This window comes from Vipera berus (assembly GCF_964194415.1).
Source record: "Vipera berus genome assembly, chromosome: 3".
Taxonomy (NCBI): Eukaryota; Metazoa; Chordata; class Lepidosauria; order Squamata; family Viperidae; genus Vipera; species Vipera berus.
Window position 1 is genome coordinate 196,846,508 of NC_138204.1, and position 23,546 is coordinate 196,870,053.

At 40.3% G+C, this 23,546-nt stretch overlaps 1 protein-coding gene across 2 annotated transcripts in view; it reads right to left on the reverse strand.

Moving 5' to 3' along the window:
* RSPO2 (R-spondin 2) overlaps window positions 1–11,632 on the reverse strand; it is a gene marked incomplete at its 5' end in the record, with an annotated part of 119,736 nt that extends 108,104 nt beyond the window's left edge. For both annotated transcript variants that reach the window (XM_081326017.1, XM_081326016.1), the window contains one exon: window positions 11,539–11,632. In XM_081326017.1, the coding sequence (XP_081182143.1) occupies window positions 11,539–11,632 (94 nt within the window). The remainder of the gene's footprint in view (window positions 1–11,538) is intronic.
* Window positions 11,633–23,546: the final 11,914 nt, after the last annotated feature.

The window sequence follows — 23,546 nt, forward strand, 5'->3', positions numbered from 1 at the left end:
ATCAGTCTTGATTGGTATACCATAACTGAGTATCAGCTGAATTCAGCCATTATTGTTTGTAAAATAAGACTTCTGATTTAATATATCGGTCAATCCCCTGGTTGGAGTATATTCTATAAATCAAGTGAAACAAAATATATATTAGTATATATAAAAACCACAAGGCGACAGAAACATAATATTATTCCACATGCACTTGATTTAATAAACTCTATCAACTGAATGTACACGGTGTATTAAAAGTCACCCATAGGGATCCAAAGGTGCTCTTTTCAAAAGGGAACTGGAATTTCTTTGTTTTTGCTTGAAGACGTTTCACTTCTCATCCAAGAAGCTTCGGCAGAACTGAAGAAGCTTCTTGGATGAGAATGAAACATCTTCAACCAAAAACAAAGAAATTCCAGTTCCCTTTTGAAAAGAGCACCTTTGGGACAACCATGACCAGAATGACTGAGAATCGCCATAGACATTCACACATAAGGAATTAATATGTATTGCATCAAATATCTGAATAGTTGCCATTGTCTTCTAAACAATTTCTTGCTTATATAAAGCATAATATCTGAATAAACCTAGGTACACTACATTTCCTTGTTACTTCTAGGAGGAGGCTCCGTGGTATCCAAAGCAGAACATCCAGATTCAGTCACAGCTTTGTTCCATACAGTAATAACCTTGTGAACTCTAATGCTTCCTCCTTTCGTTAGCTCAGGAGTGTCAAACTCGCAACGTCATGTGACGTGTCATGACGTATTGTGACTTTTTTGCCATTGCCGGCAATGGGGTGGGCATGGTTTTGCTATGATGCATCCGGCCTGCGGGCCAGCAGTTTGACACCCCTGCGTTAGATGAACAGTAATTAATATTTCTATGTTATTTATATGTAAGGGTGTAGGTATATACATATGTTGTATATAGCATGTTTTAAATGCGTGTTATGTATGTGTACACTTTGAGAGAAAGCAACTAAATTTCATTTTTAATGTGTGCCATTGTGCCCACAGGAAAAAAAGGACAATAAAGCTTATGTAATCTAAAATGACAATAAAGCTTATGTAATCTAAAATGACAATAAAGCTTATGTAATCTAATTTCCTCTGAAAAAATAAGTCTTAATTACAAATATTAATTAATCAAACATATTTGATTGGCCTATGGGCCTGACTTTTGGTACACTTTTTTACATGATAATTATAAATTCATTGACACATGACAAAGGAGACATATCCTCCCATACTTTACTAATTTGGCTTTCAGTGACTAGATATGCACTTCAATACGTCACTGTTATTGGTTGAAATCAGTTTGCTGAAGAAGCCACAATAGCCTACTTCACATGTAACAGCAAGCTCACTTTTCCCAGTTTGAGCAAACTTCTGATAGAGGAGTCTCAGTTCCCCAAACTCTCAACAACAATCATTGAGAAACCTACTGTATGTTAAGATATAAAAGCATTGCCTATAAACCACAGGAGCCAAGTTGACACTGTCAAAACTAAACAGAAATTAAGCCAGGGTTTTAAAACTATGATTTAGTGAATAAACTGCAATGTGAATATGCATGGGTAATGCTAAATATATATATGCCGGTATAAAAATTAAATAAAATAAATAAATAAATAAATAAATCACAGAACATGAGTTATGAACTATAACAGTTGGGTTTGCACATTAACCTAAGTCAAAATTAAGCAAACCATATTATGGTTTAGAAGCATATGCAAATCCATCCAGTAGCTCTGGATTCATATCTGCAGCCCAAGAGATCACTTTCAATGAAGCTCTTCAAAGGGTAGTTTTCTGTTTCAGCAAGGAACTCATTGCCATCACACCTTTGATATGGTTTATCTAGAGATACAGAAACAAAGTCTACTATTATTTTGATTTCAGGTCACAGGAGGATTAAGAAGAAGCATCTTAAAACTCTTTGAAAGTACTTGTTGAACTGCAGCCAGATGTGTCAATCAAAAGGCTGCAAATTCCCCAAGCATCACCACTGGACCGCAAAATGATCCAGGCAACCCTCATCCAATAATGCATTAGGAATTCATAAAGACATCAGTGCATTAACCAATTTGGAAAGCAAGCACTGGAAAGTGCAATCAAAATAGAGTAGAGTCAGGGGATGGCTTTTTCTTCATAATTGGTCTGCTGGCTTTCAACCCATATACTGTAGATCCTGAAATCCTAGTTTGGGAGAGAAAAGCTACATTTTCAGGCCAATACTATCACTTGCAATGCTAGTAATATTGAGTCATGTGATAATGATCTTATACATGACACCTACAGGGATGGAGGACAGGGTCTTTGACAACTAATGGAAGCCAAACAAAAATCAAACTCTCACACAAGCACTTAACACAGTCCCTATGGCCACGATCTTGGTTATTCAAAAGTAAATCCTGCCAGCAAAACTTTCCAACTTTAACTGAAGTGTTGTTGTTTTTTTCTTGTAGGGTCAAGTCTGTTTTCCTTGATGGTGTGATCAGGTGTTACACTGGGTGCGTGTGTGTGAGAGAGAGAGGTTACAGAAATTCATTACATCCGGTGAAATCTCTCTTAATCACTCCAGTGTCATCTTCCTTGCCAGAAAGAGCGAACTTTACCCTAAAAATGAAGTAAGGCTCATTTTCAATTTTGGACCATTTATTTAGCAATCGCTTGAAGCGTTAATAGTGCTGAAAAAAGTGACCTATGACCACACCTCACACATTTGAGCATTGCAAGTGACCCACAGTCACGTGATCACAATTCAGACACTTGGCAACCACAGAATATATTTATAATGGTTGCAGAATCCTGATATTGTCTGATTGCCATTTGTGACCTTCATCGCAAAAAAACAGTCATAAAACGTGATGCAGTCATGGGATGACTCACTTAACAATCACATGGCTTAGCAATGAAAATTTAAATCCCAGTTGTGGTCCTAAATCAAGGACTACCTGTAGGTAAATCGTAGTCTCATAGGGTTGGAAATGACCTTGAAGGCCTTCTAGTCCCTTCTTCGCCATGCTGGCATGGGAATTCTGGGAGTTGAAGTCCACAAGTCTTAAAGTGGCCACGTTTGAGGAGCCCTGTTCTACTCCAATGCATTGCCCAGATCAGGAATCTTCAAACCATCCCATTCAAAGGGCTGTGCAATGTTTGTTTGAAAATCTCTAGTGACTGGGCATTCCGAGAGCTTGTCCGTCACTTGAAATCCCTCATTTTAAGTTTGAATCTCCCTCTGTAAAACCTAGTGATCCCTTTATGAAATTTCTATTCCTAAAAGGGAAAAAAACCCTATTTTATATTTTTTATTATTTTATCATTTTTAACTGTAAACAGTTTAAAAGACCCTCTGGAAAAGCATAATGAAAGCAAGCAAGGATCAAAGTTGTCCCTTGGAGGAAGAGATTCTCGCTTCTCAATCAAGATAAGAGCATCAATTATGCTTTGCTTGTTCACTATAAAGAGTCTAATGTTGTTGCAATTGTTTTTAACAACAAAAAGAGGTGTGTGTTAGATTGTAATGGTAGCAAAGGGTAAATGGAACATTGGAATAGATTAGCAGCAAAAGCTTAAAAGCCATGCAGGCAAATCTAGAGGGTTAGGGATCTGAGTCTATAGACTCACTCCTACATATTAATCTAGTGCCTGGTGATTATAGCCATAGTAAAACAAGAATAATCCTTATTAAGGTTTATATGCAGGTAAGTGAGCATAAAATACAATCTATAATTAATGTGGGTGTTTCCATCTCTGCAAGCCAAACGGACTAGTCAAAATTCACTTCCAGTACCAAAATGTCTCCCTCTATATTTATTGTATTCCACTTTGTATTTTAAAAGCCAAACAAACCACAGAGTTCTTGTGCTGACACATTAAATGAGTGTGGCTTCTAATTGCCACACAATATTTTTTAAACAGAAAAACCAATTTCAGTGCAGTAAGGATGCCAAACTTATTTGTCAGTTTTGAAAGGTTCAGCAAAATCCTAGGAGTCTTGTTCCATAGTCGTTGGATTCAGCTGTCCATGACACCATCTTCCATGTACTATGCCTCTTATTTTATTTTTTTCCTTTTCACCAACCTGTTATAAAACTAATTTTGAAGTGGAAATTGCCCAGCCTGCTTCAGCGGTATGTATCATGGAGATCAGTATATGTAAAACCTCCTGAGAAATCAAGAAATGCTAATTGTAGAAACTCCATACATGATCCAAAATCCACAGAGCCAAAACTTACATTAGGCCAATTGACATTTTGCAAAATAGCTAAAACCTTTCAGTTTCCAGAAATCTTTCAACAGGCAAGATGGTGAGAAAAAATTGGAGCACGGTTCACCGATCAGCCACTTTTTTCCCCCTTCTTCCTCCCCAACCCTTTATTTTTCCTGGCTCTTAAAACACCAAGACTGAAAAAGAGTCCTTCGAAATGCAAGCGTTTTCAACTGTTCTATAAAACCGAAGTAATCGTATTCTTGCTATATATAACTTTGAATGTTTTATTTTTGTGTTTCACGGCAAGTGTGTTTCCTATTGTTTTAGTTAAAACTATATGTTGAATCCAAACATAGCATCTTGAAGCAGCCTTCTTCAACTTGGTACCTTCCATTTGTCTTTACTTATGAAAATTTATATGACCACCCATATCATTCTCCGTGACTCTGGGCATCTTACAAGGATAAAAGCCCAATACAACAGCAATTTAAAAAATGATAACCTCCCACTCTCCTGGCGACAACAATGAAATGAGCCATTTAATGGGTTTCATCTCACTCTGGGATCCCCAGGCTTGTTGGTAAAACCATGTCTTCAGGACCTTGGGAAAGAATGTCAAAGTGTATGGGGGGGCAATCTTCTCTCAATGAGGATGATGTTCCACAGGTAAAGAGCCAGCCCGGAGAAGACCTTTATTCTTGGTCCTGCTAGATCAAGGGTGTTCAAACTTGGCCCTTTTATGACTTGTGGACTTCAACTCCCAGAATCCCTCAGTCAGCGTGCCTGGCTGAGGAATTCTGGGAGTTGAAGTCCACAAGTCATAAAAGGGCCAAGTTTGAAGACCCCTGTGCTATATGGACCTCCTTAGGAGATGGGACGTATAACGTTCCCTGCCTCTCTTTGTTTGTTGTATCTCCCCTTTCCTCTAGGAGCCAGGGAGTGACATATTTTTCCTCACAACGAGTCTGTGGATTGTGCTGGGTTAAAAGAATATGTCTGGCCTGAGCTTCCACACGTGAAGACCTCTACAATTCTAGTCCATGCCTTAACAAACTGGAAGTGCACATCACCCAAAAGACCTGATAATTCTAGAAAAAGTGTAATGTGTAAAAGATCTAAGGGCTACCCATATTTTGCCAATGCAAGGCTCTCCAAATTCTTCATCTCATCCTCCTGTTCATGAAGCTGCAGATTGATCATCAACTTTCCACATTACATGAAAATAATGAAATACTAGTTTCACTAAAAATACTAACAACAACAAATGGTAAGCGAATAGAGAACGATGGATAGTTCCATCAACCCTTGACCACTTTGGAGAACACTACCCTAATGTATGGAAAAGAGTCTTGCTTTTTTAAAAGAAAGAAAGAAAGAAAGAAAGAAGAAAGAAAGAAAGAAAGAAAGAAAGAAAGAAAGAAAGAAAGAAAGAAAGAAAGAAAGAAAGAAAGAAAGAAAGAAAGAAAGAAAGAAGAAAGAGCTTTTCAAAGGATAGGAGAACACTTAACCTTTTCTTCTCGTGTTGTTTTTCTACAAATTAAAAATACGTTTGAAATCCTGTTAGGAAGAAAAACTATGATGGGATTAGCAAGTTTTAAAATAGCAGTAAGAAAGTAGTGTTTTCCCCATTTAGGATTTTCCTATCCTAAATTTCACCTTCCCAAAATAACTTCCTTCTATTCAGACCTGAACTAGGACTCTTTGGCTGTGATGCAGCCAAGCATAAAAAATATAACATGTATGTGAACTCTCCATATAACTATATCTCGACACATTGTACAAATTCACTAAAAGCCCTCCAATATATGGCTAAGAGCACAAACAAAAAGGATTATTTGCAGAAATTGCACATCGTGAAGCCACCATAACTACTCAGAATAATATTTAAAAAAACATTTGCCTTGTACATAAATACCAATGCATTCATATTCCAACATTTTGTGTTTTTTAAATAAATAGACCCTTTTTAAAAAGCCTTACTTCAAAAAAAATGATACACTTGCCTTTCTTAATTGGGTGAGACCTCTCCAAGGAGCTACTCTATTCCAGGAAAGCTATTTCATTTGCAAAAAGTCATTATGGACACAAGGCCCAGTGGTATGCCAGGGTAGATCTAACTCCCAGTACGCACACATTTCTTTGCAGATGAGGCATCTGTATGCATGCAAGTATGTGTAGAGCAGTTTTCATTTTAGCATTTGCACACAATTCCAGTTATATACTCAAATTAGCCCTGAACATCCTCAAGCTCATTTCTTTAAATTAGCTAAACACATCACATTTTAACATAATTCAATGTAACAAATGCCCAGACTGACGCTATAAAGAGACACCAGATAAGTCAACTGTCAACACCAATTCTATTTGGCCAACAGCTAAACATCCAACAAGGAGCTAACTTGGATACAACTGCTTTTAGACCAGCTTTTCATTCCAGAAGCACAATTGCTCATCTAAGATCAACCAGGGAACATGGCATCAATTAAAACCAGCTTATGGAGATTTTTTTTCCAAGTGAGATGGGAGGAAGGAGGGGCATAATTTGCAAAACATGGCTTAATGTCTAAATTCTTGCAATACAGTTCTTAAAACTGCTTGTAAAATGCAGGATTTTTTACTATCGTCCCTTACTGTCTAGCCTGAGGTCTACAATAATTCCATATTTAATTAAAGATACAGCATATGGATTTCTTTTTAAGCACAGCTCATTAAAGAAAAAATGTACAATTGCTGTCATTTGCAATAAAATAAAATATTGAATAACTTTAGTTTGGGATTGGGATTGGGGAGATAGAAAGAAAGAAAAGCATTTTCTAAAGAGTGAAAAAAAACCCTACATAATTTACATCTCGTTGGCTATGCTAGAGATGATGGAAGTCACACTCCAATAAACCTTGAAGACATCAAGTTGGGGATATTCATGTTAAATAAAACAGCAACCTGGTTTGAAAATTGTACTATCAAGCTTTGGAAATACCCAACAAAGAAAAATATTGGTGGACTATATGTCCACTATATTTTAATCAAGATTTCCTTTATGAAGTAAGAAGTTGAATATATAGTTTCTACAAACCTTTTCCAAGATCAACTGAAATAAAAGTATAACAACTTTATGATCTACACAGACTTACAGTCATAATGTTCAGCTGGTTCCACCAGCTGCAGTTTTTTGTTGACAGAAATAGATTACTAAGTGAAACATTAAAATATCAATGGCATTGTGCCATAAGATTAGCCTGCTTCTATGAATATCTGTTTTAAACTGAACTCTTAACTCATCTCAGTATTGACTAATGTAGTTCTAGCAAAACAGCATTTAAGTAATCTTATGTCATTTCTAGAGTCCTAGTATGCTGCTAGGGAAGATTTATTTGAACAAATACAAGCCTTGTTTAGGCCTTCTAAACAGAGGTAGTAACAACACAGTCTCACCACAACTTCAGATATAAGATCCCAGAAACTAACCAGACACATTTTTTTAACTTCATATTAATGTAGCATCCAATAATCAAGAATAGTGTGAGCTCCTCTTTCTGGCTATCTTTACTGAGAGCCTCATCTAAACTAAACCATGGCTTTGTAACCATAACAGCTACAAAGCAAATGATCCCATGCTCAAAACTTGGCAGAAAACAACTGAACTGATAAAAGAACTGACCAAGATTTAAAACAGGCTTTCATAGCATCTGCCCACAAATTTAATCAAAGTCAAAAAATGTCATTACTTCAAAGGCCTAATCAACCCATAACATTGTCGGGCTCAAAATTAATCAAGAAGAATGAGCGAATGGCCTTCAATTTACGTATCATATACTGTTGTGAGAGCACATTCATAGCCCATGGGCACTACATTTTTTTCTGTTAGTTTAGAAGAAAATAATGCAATAATTTAACAACCATTTGGCCTCATTATTACATGAGATGTTAATCCAACAATCATTGGAATACATGATTTCCATTTCCAGTGACACACAAAATGAAAGTGCCAATTGCCCATTTGAGGTTAAAGTTTTGTGGCAAGAGCACTATATCCTTTAGAATATTGCAAAGGAACAAATTTCTCTTCTTCAGTCTTCAGCAGGGAGGACCATTCAAACAGTCTAATATCAACAACAACAAGTAATCTCATTAACTGGATAACTCATAGAAAGGGCTGGAATACCATGGCTTTATTGTCTTAGAAATATAACACTATAATCTTGAATTTGTTTAATCAGAAATAAGTTTACTGAAACTTGATTCCAAGAAAAATATAAACACAGTAGTCTCCCCTTTATGATGTATTTCAGGTATAGAATACTTTCAGTTTGTTCTGCTGAGTCAATCTGAAAATTATGGGTTTAGAATTCCAATATAGCAGATATCTTAAGGCAAAAATGCAAGACATTGCAGCCTATATGACATATTACTGCAGGTCTCCACAGGTTAAATAACCCACATGAATATCCTAGGACAGAAGGACCTTATAAACATATATCCCATCATAAAGTAGCCTGCACTATTACAATCAGTGTGAATAATTTAAAGGACACAGGAAGCTTTAAGAAACCCATACTTTCTGTTTCACATTTTGCAATGTGAAATTTTTTTTTTGTAAAAAGATATGGGTTTTTTTTACTCTAAGGGCAACTAACCCTTCATGAAGAAACCCAAGCCCGTAAGCAATTCAACACTTGCTTTCCTCTCCTAACCCATACCAGTTCAATGACTAAACAGCAAGAAACAAATGCAATTTTTAGTCAAAGATACTTTCAGGGAACTGTTTGTGTTTACAAGCTGCCTTATAATTTTTAAAAAACCCTCCCTCACCATGATTTTTTTTTTGCTACCAATGTTTTAAGGTACCGGTATTTGAGAACTTTTTTCCAAGAGATCTCGCTGGTGCGTTTTAGCCTATCTGACGGTGGAACTTAGTAGATGGGACTGCGGCAGCTTTTCTGTTGGACATCATTTGAAGTCTCCCTGGCTGTTCATGTAACTTCTCCCCCCACCACCCAGGAGTTAAACTGAAGTGCAAGAACTGACACAGAAGCTGCAGGGCATCAGTGAGTGGCTTGTACTGCACAAACAGGCTATTCACACATGCCCTCAGACCACCTTATAATTCAATCAGTGCAAAAATATCACCTATTCCATGAAAATGTCACCAACATTATTTTCTCTTTTAGAATGAAATTTTGATACTAAATTCTCTTTCAGGAAATAGAAAAGGGAGGTGGAATTTTGTTTCTGCGGTGGTCTAATGTCACTGCTGTTTTTAACATCCACTTGCACATGGTCATCTGTGCATGTTCAAAACTATTTCTAGACAACTACATGAATGAAGGTGAAAAGAACCATTACAGAGAGGTTGCCTGACCGTTTTATTGTCTCCCTAATACTGTGACATAAAGGACTTATTTGAATTATTAGTAGATATTCCCTTTATTCCAGCTGTAAAACAAGCCTAAAACTGTAGGGAAGTGGGTCAAACCCTAGAATGCAGTGTAAGCAAGTAGGAAATGATAAAGTAGTAAACTGCTGGCTAGCCAGTCCTGATGGAAAAGTGACATCATGGATAGCAAAGTACTGAGTTCTATAATAATAATAATAATAATAATAATAATAATAATAATAATAATAATAATAATAACAACAACAACAACAACAACAACAACAACAACAACAACAACAACAGCAGCAGCAGCAGCAGCAGCAGAAAAACAGAACAGTGAATACAACTTTCAGCCTGAGTTTAGCAAATGAAGAAGATATTAGTCACTAGTTTATAGATAGGACCAACAGTAAATTTTATATTCAACTAGCTGGCTAGTTTGACTGGAGTCTTCAAAGTTTAAGAGGAAATTATAAATACAATGGAGAAGCAAAGTGCAAAAATCAACAGACACCACATTCTGGTGCAACATCTGCAGTAGGCAACAGTTACTAGTTCTACCATTCACAGCGGATTTGCTTTCTCTCTTTGTTCAGCATTTTGACTCTCAAGTCAAATACCAATTTGACCATCTTCTGCTTGCACAACCCAGAGGAAAACTATCAATAGGACTTCAAAAACAAAACTCTGGGAAAGGTTTGCTTTTAATAGCACAATTAAGACAAAATGATGCTCAATATTGCGAATGCTCTCTCAAAATATCACAAATTAGCTCTTCATGGTATTTTCATATGTGAAGCCTTCTATTTCTTACAGGTGTACCCAAGTGCAGAATATTTTACAATTTAATTCAGGATTCTCGCCAACCTTGTCCTTTGTCAGATCTCCCAAGAGAAAATGGGAATATCACAATTAAGTACAGGATGGGCAAAATCATTATCAGCAGTGAGCTTCCATTGCTTCTGTGGGGGGCTTTCACTGTCTTCATGGTCATGCAAATGCCATGCAAATTTACTTGGAATCCTTGTCACCCCATAATTCCGCAGGTCCCCCCAGCTTCAGAGATTATTCTACACTTCAGTTTGCAACACACATCAAAAGGATCAAGAAGCATCAAAGGGAAGTGGGGTATGGGGAAATATTTATTTGACATGTCCGCAATTACAACAGATCATACACAGAGATAGATCATTCCATTTCAATGGCAAGCTTGCACTAGCACTGATGATGATACTTAGTTTGGGTAATGAAATGCCTGCAAGAAAGCAACCAATATCAAAGAGCACCAAGGAAGCCTCATTTCAACCCAGAGCTATAAATATTCTCCTTTATTGGCATACATCTTTACCTGCAATCCCAATTTTTTGGGGGGTAGAGGCACAGCAAGGCTGTAAAGGCTCTATATGGCACCTGCTTGGCTATTTACTTGGCACATATTTTCTATTAGTGTTTGCTTCATTTACGCAAGAGCAAACTTTATATGATTCAGCCTGAGCCGGAAATTAGGACTGCCGGACTGTGGTATTGAAATCAGATGGACCAAATGAAATTAAAGGACGTTCAGAGAATACATTTTCTCAACAAGTTGGTTGTTAACTTTTTCCGGGGTTTTGGTACCGTTTTGTGGCTGAGAATCTTAATACAGTAGCAAGTAGTAACAGCAGCCAAGCAGAATATGTTGCACCTATGTGGGGGTCTCCCTTTTTTGTGGTGGGAAGCTTTTAAAGGAAGGGACTGGGGGGGAGGAAGGTTCTCTTTCTCCATGAAAGAGGAAAACGGAACTTCCAGGAGCCTTGTCCACTTCCCACCCAGCCCACCCCAATTTTAAATCACATCAAAGCTTACAAAGAAGAATCCATCTATTCCGGTTAAAAGGGGAGATAAGCAAGCCAAAGGAAGGAAGGAAGGATGAGCTGCCCATTGGATGGAGAAGGGCAGAGATGGAGGAAGAGGTGGCTCACCTCTCTTGCCGCGTCTCAACCGGCCGCCTTGACAGTGGCTGTAATCCATACAGTTTAGGACGATCAAAGCAAAGGAGAAGAGGCGAAACTGCATCCTTCAGCTCCGGGAACTGGAGATTCACCAGGCAGGGAAAAAGCGGAGGTTCGGCCGCCGGTAGCGGCGCTGGGGAGTCACGGGGGCCGCCCTCCTTCCCTTCCCTCGGGACGGCGAGGTGACAGGCGAAAAGGGGAGACGGCGTCGGGAGCCGCTCAGACCCGCACGCCGGCCGAGCCTCTTCGTCGAGTCCGGCCAACTCCGAGCATCTCCGGCCGATCTGGAAGCGCAAGAGAGGTTGAGAACACGACATTCATACAGACTGGTGGCTTTAAGACGGCAACTCCAGGCTGACCGCCCGGAGGGTCAACCCCCCAGGAGTCAACCGGGAGGACTTCCGAGGAGGCAAAGCGCGCTGCCGGAGGGAGCCCCTTCCAACTCGGCGGGGCTCCGGCTGCCCGGCCTTCCTTAAGAGGCTCGGAGTTCGACCGGGCGGCTAAGAAGCCCCGCGAGTTTTACACACACACCCCAGGTAGGGCAACGAGCGTCGGCGGTCCGCAGAGCCGCCCGGCCGGAGGCAAGGACCGCCCGCGACCCGAGCCCGGGAAGCCGCCGCCGCTTCCAAGGCAGCGGTAATCCCGTGCACGTGGATTCGGCACAAGCCCCGCTGGTTTAAATTAAGGTGACTCTCCGCTAAGATCCGTGGGAAGCTCCGAGGGGCTCGAAGAACCGCCGCGCCGCTCGGCCCGTCCGAGAAGCGCTGGAAATAGCGGACCTGCCAACGTTGCCGCAGCCCGAAGGAGAGACGCCGCCGGGCTGGAACCGAGGCACCCACGCCCGAGCAGACGCGGCGCGTCTCCCGCCCGGCTAGGTGGCGTTTTCCTCCCCGTCCACCACTAGCCGGCGGAGCGAGCGACGGCCGGCGGGGAGCAGCCCCAGCCGCCTCAGGTCGAGCCAGCGCTCGGCTCCGGCGAACCGAGCCGGCTTCGGGAACCACGTGGGGTCGGTTGGGCGAAGCGGGGCTGCCCGTCCCCCGCTGCCGAGGCAGGCCGGGGTCGCCTTGGCGCCCCTGGCAGGACAGGAGCCAGGTCGGGCGGGGAGGTGGAGGAGCGAAGTGCGGCTCCCGTGGGCGAAGCGAGTTGCGGGCTCCTTCTTGGCGCCCCTTCTCTTATAAAGCGGCTCGGCGAGGAGCGCCGCTCCCGCGCGGCTATTGCGGCTATTGCGGCGGCCAGTAGGTGGCGCTACGCTCTACCGCATCTCCCGCCGCGGAGAGGCCGCCTGCTTCTCCGCCTTCCTAACGCCTCCGAGCCGGGTCCTCCCGGAGGTGGGCGAAGGGCAGCCGGCATCTGCCGGGAACTCAGCCGCGGAGCGTCTCTCTTGCCCCTCTGGGAGGTTGGGCCGGGCCCCCGCCCGGCCCAACCTCCCAAAGGGGCAAGAGAGACGCTCCGCGGCTGAGTTCCCGGCAGATGCCGGCTGCCCTTCGCGGGGGAGGCATATGAGGCGGCCAGCCTGCACGGGGTGCCGCCTTTGAGCATCTCGAAGCGCAAAGCGTGGAGCGGCGAAGCGAGGACGCTGGACTAGAGGACCAAAGGCAGGGAGGCTCCGCATCGGTGGATGCCATATTTCAGGCCTCTTCAAACTTGGTCCTTTTTATGACTTGTGGACTTCAACTCCCAGAATTCCTCAGCCAGGTATACGCTGGCTGAGGAATTCTGGGAGTTGAAGTCCACAAGTCATCAAAGGGCCAAGTTTGAAGACCCCTGCCATATTTCCTCGAGCGCAGCTTTCAAACTCTGGAACGGGCTGCCGTCGCCTGTGCACCTGGTAGCCGCCACGGATGGCTTTTAAAGAGGACTGGCTCGGTTCCTAGAGAATCAAGCTCGCCATGGCTACTGATATTGACGGCCAGCCAGTCCTCAGTGCTTTTTTTGGTAAAAGAAAAAGGTGCCGGAACTCACACATGTCATACAACCTGCCTTGCCTACCCTACAAGGTTCCATCCAAAAAAGATGCCGGAACTCCGTTCTGAGCGTTCTATGAGGGAAAAAAAGCCCTGCATAGGAGTAACAGGAAGCATTAACTTTTCACGACCCACGGCTCCTCTCTTCAGAGGCATGGAGTGGCTGAACGGAGGCCTCTTAGGAAGGGAGCTGATGCCTTTTAATAAAATGTGGACTTCTTTGGATTTTGGTCTGCTATAAAGGGGTCCTGCTTTTCTCCTACAATGTCCCATATTGATGTCTTCGGTTATTAGCTGGAAGACAGCTCATTTAAAATAGAGGTTGCTGGAAGGTGCTTAATGGCTCTGGAGCCTGGACTTAGGAGCTACTGCGGTACAGGATGCTCAAGCAGATGAATGTAAGGTCTGATTCATCTTCAGCTCTTCTTAAGTTCAGAACTTCTTAAGATCTGGTGGCCTTAGATGGCCAAAAAAGAGCAAAAGCTAAAGTCACTGATGCCCATCTCACGGAAACACATAAATACATACACCAATCAATAAAAACCACAAATATAGTTGTTGTTGTTGTTGTTGTTAGCTGCGAAGTCGTGTCCGACCCATCGCGACCCTATGGACAACGTAGGGCCATCCTGTCCTCTACCATCTTCTGGAGTCCATTTAAGCTCACGCCTACTGCTTCAGTGACTCCATCCAGCCACCTCATTCTCTGTCGTCCCATTCTTCTCTTGCCCTCAATCTTTCCCAGCATTGAGCTCTTCTCCAGTGAGTCCTTCCTTCTCATTAGGTGGCCAAAGTATTTGAGTTTTAGCTTCAGGATCTGGCCTTCTAAAGAGCAGTCAGGGTTGATCTCCCCTAGGACTGACCGGTTTGATCGCCTTGCAGTCCAAATATATTTACTTATTGGTATATTTTATAGCCAGAGGAGGTCAGCTGTATTCATTATTGCAGCTGGTACTTTTTCTTCCTTTCATGTTATCCATTCCTACAACATGTGAATTTTAGAGTTAACTGTGTGCTTTGTAAAATGTTGGTGATTAATCGGAACTTGTGCATTACTGTTAATGTAATATCTGGGGAAAGCCATCCTAACAGTCCTGGGTGCAGTTCTGCTTACCCTGAGGTAAGATTGGCAGCCAATAAATTTTCTAAATAAATAAACTGCCAACAAGCTTTTGGAAAAATGGGAAAAGGAGAGGTACAACCCAGTTGATCTAAGAGCTGGAATATATTCCTGATGAAGAAATGGATATTTGGCATTTGGAACTGAGAAGAAAAGAACATAACAGAAATATAACAAAGATACTGTATAGGGAAACTTAAGACTTCCTCAAATAAAGCTTAGCTTCTGGTTGTGTATAGAGATTCTCAATCATTCCGTCACAGTTGTCCCAAAGTTGTCCCAAAGGTGCTTTTACAAAAGGCAACTAGACATTTAATTTCTCAGCCAAGAAGCTTCTTCAGTTGGATGAGACGCAAAACGTCTTCAAGAAAAACAAAGAATGTCCAGTTGCCTTTTGAAAAATCACCTTTGAGACTTAGCTTCTGGTGACTTTTCAAATGGCAGTCTCCATTTGAGGACTAGCTTAGTTTTTTAAAGATCAACCAAATTCAACAAAGCACAACAAAAGCTGGTATCCAGAATCACCTAAGTAATGTTGATGGTGAAGAATTTGGGACAGATAAGGAAAAATATGTCAAGAAATGTAGAATTCCCTTCTATAAGATCTGTATCAACATGATGTCCACCAAACAGGAGCATTTGCAAAGGAACTTGACAAATAGAAGTGAAATGAAGCTATTTATATTGTGCTATGGTATATCCATTATATTATGACTCAGTTCCTACACTATGCTAAGTATCTATGTTCAATATGCTGCAGTGTGTTGAGTAAACACAGCTTAGTCTGTGGCTTAGTCTATGGATGATGATTCCAAAATGGTGGTTTGGCAAGGTGTGAATCTAGCTTATATAATCTCTCAACAGAAATAAAAGAATTTCAAATACTAGTGGTTGCTGACAGTGAAGCAAAGATGCTCAGATTTCTGTCCTGCCGATAGGCCTCTCAGGAGCTTCTGATTAGCCACAGAGGAATAGGATTCTGGACTAGATAAATATTTTGGTTTATTATGTAGCAGTGCTATTCTTATTTTTTTGTAGCAGGAGAGACCTTTATGCTTGCAATTCTATAAATTGTCCCAATAAAATACTTTTAAAAATGTATTACATTTATATCTCACTTTCTTCTAGAAGTTTATTGACTTCGTCTTTCCTAATTTTGTCTTCTACCTATGAAAATGGCTGGGCTGAGAAAGAGTATATGGTTCAGAGTTCATGGTGAACTTACAGCCAGGATCTAGTCTCCCTTAAACCAGTTGAACAATTTCACCATATAATTTGGGCTAAGTTTGATAATAGGTCTTATCCTAAGAATTTATTAAATTTCTCACTTTACTCTCAGACAAGAATGGCTGATAACTAACTACAGTAAACTATAATGCACAGTGTTAGATTTTTTTTTTACCATTGGTTCTTTAAAGGCCCTGATTATTTAAGCAATGTTCAATTGGAGGAAAAAAATAAAAACAAAGGGAATAATGCAGAATAAGAGGAAGATAAGCCTTAGGTATACTATTAGTAGTTTCCAAGATGGATCTTTACATAGCCAATAATAGCTCTGCCATCACTAACTCAACAGCACAAAAAATATACCATTCTGGTATTTGGGGAGCTTAAGTGTCCAAATAAAGACCTTAATTTTTTTATTCTTATAATCTCTGAAAAACTCCATCAAAAAAGGAGGGGTGAGGAGGAAAGGGGGCTAAGGAAATTTCATTCCTCTAAAGTCCTCAAAAAGCAGGGCTTAATTTTTTCATCTTCTCCAAACTAATATTCCTTAGTAACTTTTCTGGGTTGTTGTTTTTTTTTGGGGGGGCGGGGGCAGTGGGAAGGATCATGGTTATTTTTCAGAAGAGGGAGCTGTGACACTGAAAAACGTCTGACAGGACCACGATGATCTCTGATGAAAAGGTTACATGTCTTGGGGGGGATTATTACAGTCATGCAAATAAATAAAATATTTAAAATATAAAATTAATCAATTAACATGAAATTTAAAACATGAAAAGATTTGTATTTATTTTTTTGGGGGGAATGCACAAGCCATGCAATGGGAGATTTGATACAAAGTATTTGTAAGTCTAGATTTAAACATCATGTTAATCCATGATTTGTCAAACATCCATAAAGGTCTGTATAACAAACCAGAATAGATGGGAGCCAAAACCAAATAAACAACATTGTGGTTTACTGTGATTTGACCAATATTTATATCTTCTTCTTGTGCCATATCCATTACTGGACATTGGCGATCATGTCACTGAACCTATTTTTATCAGCAGCCACACGAAAAAGTGCTGCTGAGTTTTGTCCAAACCAGTCCCTTAGATTTTAAAGCCACGATGTTCTTCTTCTGCCTGGACCTCATTTGCCTCCAATCTTTCCCTGGAGGATTAAATGGAGTATGCCGTATTTTTCTGGGTGTCGCATCACATGTCGCATCATATTCTAACTAATATTTATATGGCAGGAAAAAATATGGGATTATCCAATGAATCCCTAAGTGTATTTCTAGTCACTCTCAAACAGAGCAGATCCAGCCTTCCCCAACCTGGTGCCCTTCAGAAGGGTAATCTTTCTGGCTGGCAATTGTGGAAGGTGAGGTCCATTCATCTAGAGTAGGGGTGTCAAACTCACAACATCATTTGATGTATCGTGACATATCGTGACTTTTTTCCCCCATTGCCGGCAATGGGGTGGGCGTGGTTTCGCCATGACGCATCCGACCCACGGGCTGGCAGTTTGACACCCCTGATCTAGAGGAAATGAAATGAGGAAAGGATCATCTGCTTGAGTTATAAGGGGATATGCTCTGCTTTGAACCCAAAGTGATTGATGATTATGTACCATCAAGTTGAAGTTGACTCTTAGTGACCACTAATACGTAGTTTTTTCTCCAGGAGGTCCTGTCCCTAATCTGGTCTTCCACAGTGTACCCATCATCATTGTAACTGAATCCATCCATTTTGCTGTCAGTTGTCTTCTATTTATCTTTCCTTCCAATTATGGCCTGTTATATATTATAATTACAGTTAAATCAACCCTTAGAACAAAGTATAAATCAGGCCGAATATGTAAATCAGGCCTTATGTTTGGATCACACCTGGCTTATAAAAGATTATCTGTTTGCCCAAGCTTTCAGGTAATGAGGAGAGAAGAAGTATGGGCCAGACAACTTGGTTTTCCTCCTAATATTGTTGGAAGCCACACCCACTTTATGCACTTTATTGTGCATAAAGTCAGTGCACATGAAAAGCTGTTTCTATACACACAGTTCCATGTCATGTATGCATGCCTAAATATAAATTTCAACATTATCCTGACAAGAAGATTCAAACTGAAAGTACCTAAGGTACTTTAAAGCATGGGAGGTGCCCATGCCAAAGTGGGCTTGCTTTGCAATACAATGGTTATAATAGTCCTCTGGAGGATGAAATACACATTTCTGCCAAGTGATAATCCTCAAAGGAGTTTGAAAGGAGTTTTGCATAATGAACAGTACTTTCTTTGATAAGACATAATGTTTTGACAAAGTATTTAGAGTTATTGGATGGCCTGCTAATGTATTTCTAGAAGAATCTTATCATTAGCACATTTTAAGGATGCAATAATAATTTAGAATATTTCGTTGTGATGGTACAGAGTCACTCAGCTTTCCATACCATCAACTTATTTTTTTTTTCATACTCTGTTCATAACCATGATTTTTAGAATTAACCATGTTTGGCTGGATTCACACGCTAAACCAAAACCAACAATCCATATTATAGCTTAGGATGAATCCACTAGATTCACACTTCAAGTTTAGCCATATTTTGTTTTCTATTCCCTGTTTTGCTCACTTCCGTTTTAGCATGTTTAGTATGTCCCAATCGTTGCAGTTTGCAAATTTCTAACATGTGAAAAATGGGGTAAGTTAAACCATGGTTTATGGCTCAGTGCTGCATGACCACATCCAACTGTGATTTATTCAGTAAGCCATGGCTAGCCACAATATGTGGACTATTATTCTATTACAGAAGAACTATGATTCTATTACAATGCAACCAGGTTAAAAAAGTAGCACTGATGGATCTAACCTGCTTGGGTTGAGGAATGATCATGATTTATAGTCAGAGCCAGCTTTAGCCTAAGGCCAAGCAGTCCATGATCCTGGGGCACCTAGAGGGCACCATCTTTCTGAATCTTTCTTAAAGATGCAAATCTTCACCTCACCGGGAGGTGGCAGATTCAGCCATTGTGGACTAGGAGTGCCAGATACCTTGAGCTGGCACTAATTACATGAATGTTTACGAATCAGTCCTCTAAACATAGTAAGAAACCAACCAAAAAAACCCCCTGTAAGTGCTAAAAGAAATATACAATTCAAAATTATACCATGCATTTTACTGACATCTGAATGAGGCATTATTACAAATATAAAATGCCAACTTAATGGCTGATGTAATTCCCCTAAATACAACACATGATTTGCAAGTATGTATTTTATATTATCATGTGTTCATCTTCAGTGAAAGAGTTTAAAGATGGAAAGAAAATAGCTCTCCTGTTCATCCTTTTAAAATATGTGTTTAGACTTGTCAGTGCCATTTGTCCTCTGTATCTGCATTTGACTCAGATACTGTACATCAGGAAAGCTTGTCTCATTTCCCCAATAGCATTGCCTTCCCCAACCTGCATGGATTCCAATTCCCAAGCTTCCTTGCTATCCTGGCCATTGCTAGGAATACTTTTTCCTTTTTCCATTCAGTTAGATAATCCCATGTTGGGGAATGTTCTGGTATCGCCAGTACTTAAGAGCTGAATTTTAAACTGATCCAATCCTCTTTCCAGAAGAAAGAATGAAAAAAAGAAGTATCTAATGGAGAATCTTGGAACCGTCCAGAAGTTGGTGAACTAAAATGTATGTCAGCCTCCAACACTCAATAATAGAGGAAGTGTTGACTTCAACTTTAAAATTCCCCAGCCAGTTGAAGTCCACACATCTTAAAGTTACAAGGTGGAAAAATCTGATTTGGAGGGCCTTGTTTTCTCAAAACTGATATATTTGGCTCCTTAATATATTGTCTCGTGGGAATAAGGTCCTCAATGGGAAAAGCTGTCTAATCCTAGCATAGTATGATTGACTTGGTTTGGTACCAATAAAGGTCCCTGTCCATTTAATTTCACACAGTAGATGTTTTAAGTCATGGTTTGTTCAACTATGATAGGTTCAGACAAAAAAATAAATTGCTAAAGTTTAGGGTCTACTATGCAAGATAAATCCTTCTAAGTCTACCATGTAGGCCATTAGATTAGCATTACTTTGAGGTTAGCATGGGTTTGTAAAAATAAGGCTTACTGAACACTGCAATTTTTCAGGTTGTTTTACATATATAAATTCTGCTGTTACAGCTTTGGCATTTCTGGTTTAAATAATTTTCAGATTTGCTTTACAATCAGTCATGAGAGAGTTCTACCAGTCAGTATAAATTGAAATAGGCAGCCTAGTGTTTGATTGAATATGCATGATATCCCCCTTCTTTGGCTGTTTTCTGTTTTCTGCAGCCCTGGAATCTCAAGGTTGCTTCACTGTATGTATGGCAACGATTGTTGTTCTTGTTGTTCTTGTTGTTTTAATTTTAATGTTTCTGTATTTCATTTTTCTTTTAAACACCCTGCAAGTATTTTCTCACTTATAATTTTAGGTATATTTTTTTCATTATAGATGTCTTTGATAGCTAGCTTAAGAGGGCAGTTTTAACTTCTTTCTCTTTTTTTCAAGAAAATTAAGAACCCTGCAGGCAATGGTTTTGGTAGCCTGCATTGCATTTCAGTCTCAAGCTGGCACATATATTCCATGTAGTACAAATCTGTACTCTTGAAGAGAATTGGCAGATCAGCTACACAGTGATAACAGTTGATTAGAAGTCTTTGCGTAGATTCAATGATGCCCATAGGAAGAATGACTAAAGATTGGCTAAAAAAAGTGGTTTATGAAGGACTATCAGACTGCTAATGCAACTCAGGAGTTGCTGGTTTTTACCTCTTACTTTTTTAGCCGTCTACTTTTCACTCTTGATAAAGTAACTGTGGGAATGTCTCCCAGAAGTTGCCTAACATTTTTAGGATCAAAGCATGGGCCTTGTTTCCACTTAGTTACTTGGTGTCCTATCATTCAATCTGTTTTCCAAGGCCCCATCTGATTTTTATAAGATGGATTCCTTTGCTGCAACCTGAGGATGTACTCCAGGTAGTTGGAGAAGCATACTGTATGGCTGCCGGTCAGATTTGCTCACACTAGTTAGCCGAAAGGATTCCTAACCTCTTGAAAGAGACATTGGTGAGATAGCTCTTAAAATAATTTGGAGCTCATTGTTTTTAATCACCAGTGGTTGCAATTACCTTCTTCCTACTGGCCGTTCCAAATTTGGAAAATAGTCATCTTCCTAAAATTCCACATGCTCTGAAAATATAGCTAAAATACAAGGTAGAGAGGATGAATAGCTAAACATTGCAAGATTGCTACTTAGGACTGACTTCTTGAGATCAACCTATTGAAATAATGATAGGAAGAGTTCTGTACTCCAAAATTGGTAATTAAGGCTGAATTTATGTAGCATATTAAACCACAAATGAGCTAACATTATTTTATCTTAGTGTAATATTTGAACTCTGGTCATGTGATTAATGGCTTTAGGGTCATGTATGAACCTAATGAGAGCTACTTTGTTAGTTGCACCACTAACAAAGTAACAGTAGAGCACCAGTTTGATCTAGTGGTTAAAGCACCAGGCTACTGGTAGAAGGTGGGAGGACCATGAATTCAAGTCCCGCCTTAGCCATGAAAACCAGCTAGATGACTTTGGGACACTTTCTCTCAGCAAAATCCACCTCACAGTGGAAAAACAGGTAGAAGGTGCGTTGTATATGTTTGCTGCCTTAAGATATTTGTAAAAAAATAATAAAGGGGGAATACAAATAAATAAAGCTTGCTTCTTAATGCCTGTTTCCATTTACATGGACGCTTGTATCTATGAATCATGCAGCCTTACAAATGTTACTTGATTTATAGCCCCAAAATATATAAGCACTAAAATACTATCTGCCTTCAGATAGTATGGAGAAATAACAGCAGCAAACGATTGGACAGCTCAGATCCGTAACATAATCTACTGGTTTTATTGTAGATGTATATAACAATGTATTAAGCCATGGCTTGCTTAAATCATACTGTATTGAATTAAAATGTAACTGGCTGATACAATCTATTAAACATGAGAAGGAGCTTGGTAGCACCTTTTCAGGTTTTTCTTCTACAGCTCATTAAATAGTAAATTCTACTAGCCAGACATCCTAGAATGTGAAGTGAAGTGGGCCTTAGAAAAGCTGAGCAACAACAAAGCTAGTGGAGGTGACAGTATTCCAGCTGAGCTATTCAAAATCTTAAAAGACGATGCAGTAAAAGTGCTACACTCAATTTGCCAGCAAATTTGGAAAACTCAACAGTGGCCACAGGATTGGAAAAGATCAGTTTACATTCCAATTCCAAAGAAAGGCAGTGCCAAAGAATGTTCAAACTATCGCACCATTGCACTCATTTCTCATGCTAGTAAAGTTATGCTTAAAATCCTACAAGCTAGACTCCAGCAGTATGTGGATCAAGAACTACCAGAAGTACAGGCAGGATTTCGAAGAGGCAGAGGAACTAGAGATCAAATTGCTAACATACGCTGGATTATGGAAAAAGCTAGAGAGTTCCAGAAAAACATCTACTTCTGCTTCATTGACTATGCTAAAGCCTTTGATTGTGTGGATCATAACAAACTCTGGCAAGTCCTTAAAGAGATGGGCATACCAGACCATCTTATTTGTCTCTTGAGAAACCTATATGTGGGCCAAGAAGCAACAGTGAGAACTGGACATGGAACCACTGATTGGTTCAAAATTGGGAAAGGAGTCCGGCAAGGCTGTATACTGTCGCCTTGCCTATTTAACTTATATGCAGAGCACATCATGAGAAAGGCAGGGCTAGATGAATCAAAAGTTGGAATTAAGATTGCTGGAAGGAACATCAACAACCTACGATATGCAGATGATACCACTCTAATGGCAGAAAGTGAAGAGGAACTAAAGAGCCTCTTGTTGCGAGTGAAGAGGGAGAGTGCAAAACTTGGGTTGAAACTAAACATTAAGAAAACTAAGATCATGGCATCTGGCCCTCTCAATTCCTGGCAAATAGATGGGGAAGAAATGGAGGTAGTGACAGATTTTATTTTCCTGGGCTCCAAGATCACTGCAGATGGGGACTGTAGCCAAGAAATTAAAAGACGCTTGCTCCTGGGGAGGAAAGCCATGGCAAATCTAGACAGCACACTAAAAAGCAGAGACATCACCCTGTCAACAAAAGTGCGTATAGTCAAGGCTATGGTCTTCCTAGTTGCAATGTATGGCAGTGAAAGCTGGACCATAAGAAAGGCTGAGCGCCAAAGAATTGAAGCCTTTGAACTATGGTGCTGAAGAAGACTCCTGCGAGTCCCTTGGACTGCAAGGCAATCAAACCGGTCAGTCCTAGAGGAGATCAACTCTGACTGCTCTTTAGAAGGCCAGATCCTGAAGCTAAAACTCAAATACTTTGGCCATCTAATGAGAAGGAAGGACTCACTGGAGAAGAGCCTAATGCTGGGAAAGATTGAGGGCAAGAGAAGGGGACGACAGAGAATGAGGTGGCTGGATGGAGTCACTGAAGCACTAGGCGTGAGCTTAAATGGACTCCAGAAGATGGTAGAGGACAGGAAGGCCTGGAGGAACATTGTCCATAGGGTCGCGATGGGTCGGACACGACTTCGCAACTAACAACAACTTTTTAAATCATAATGGCAGTGCAGATTGCTTTCCCACAGACTTGGTTTATAGCT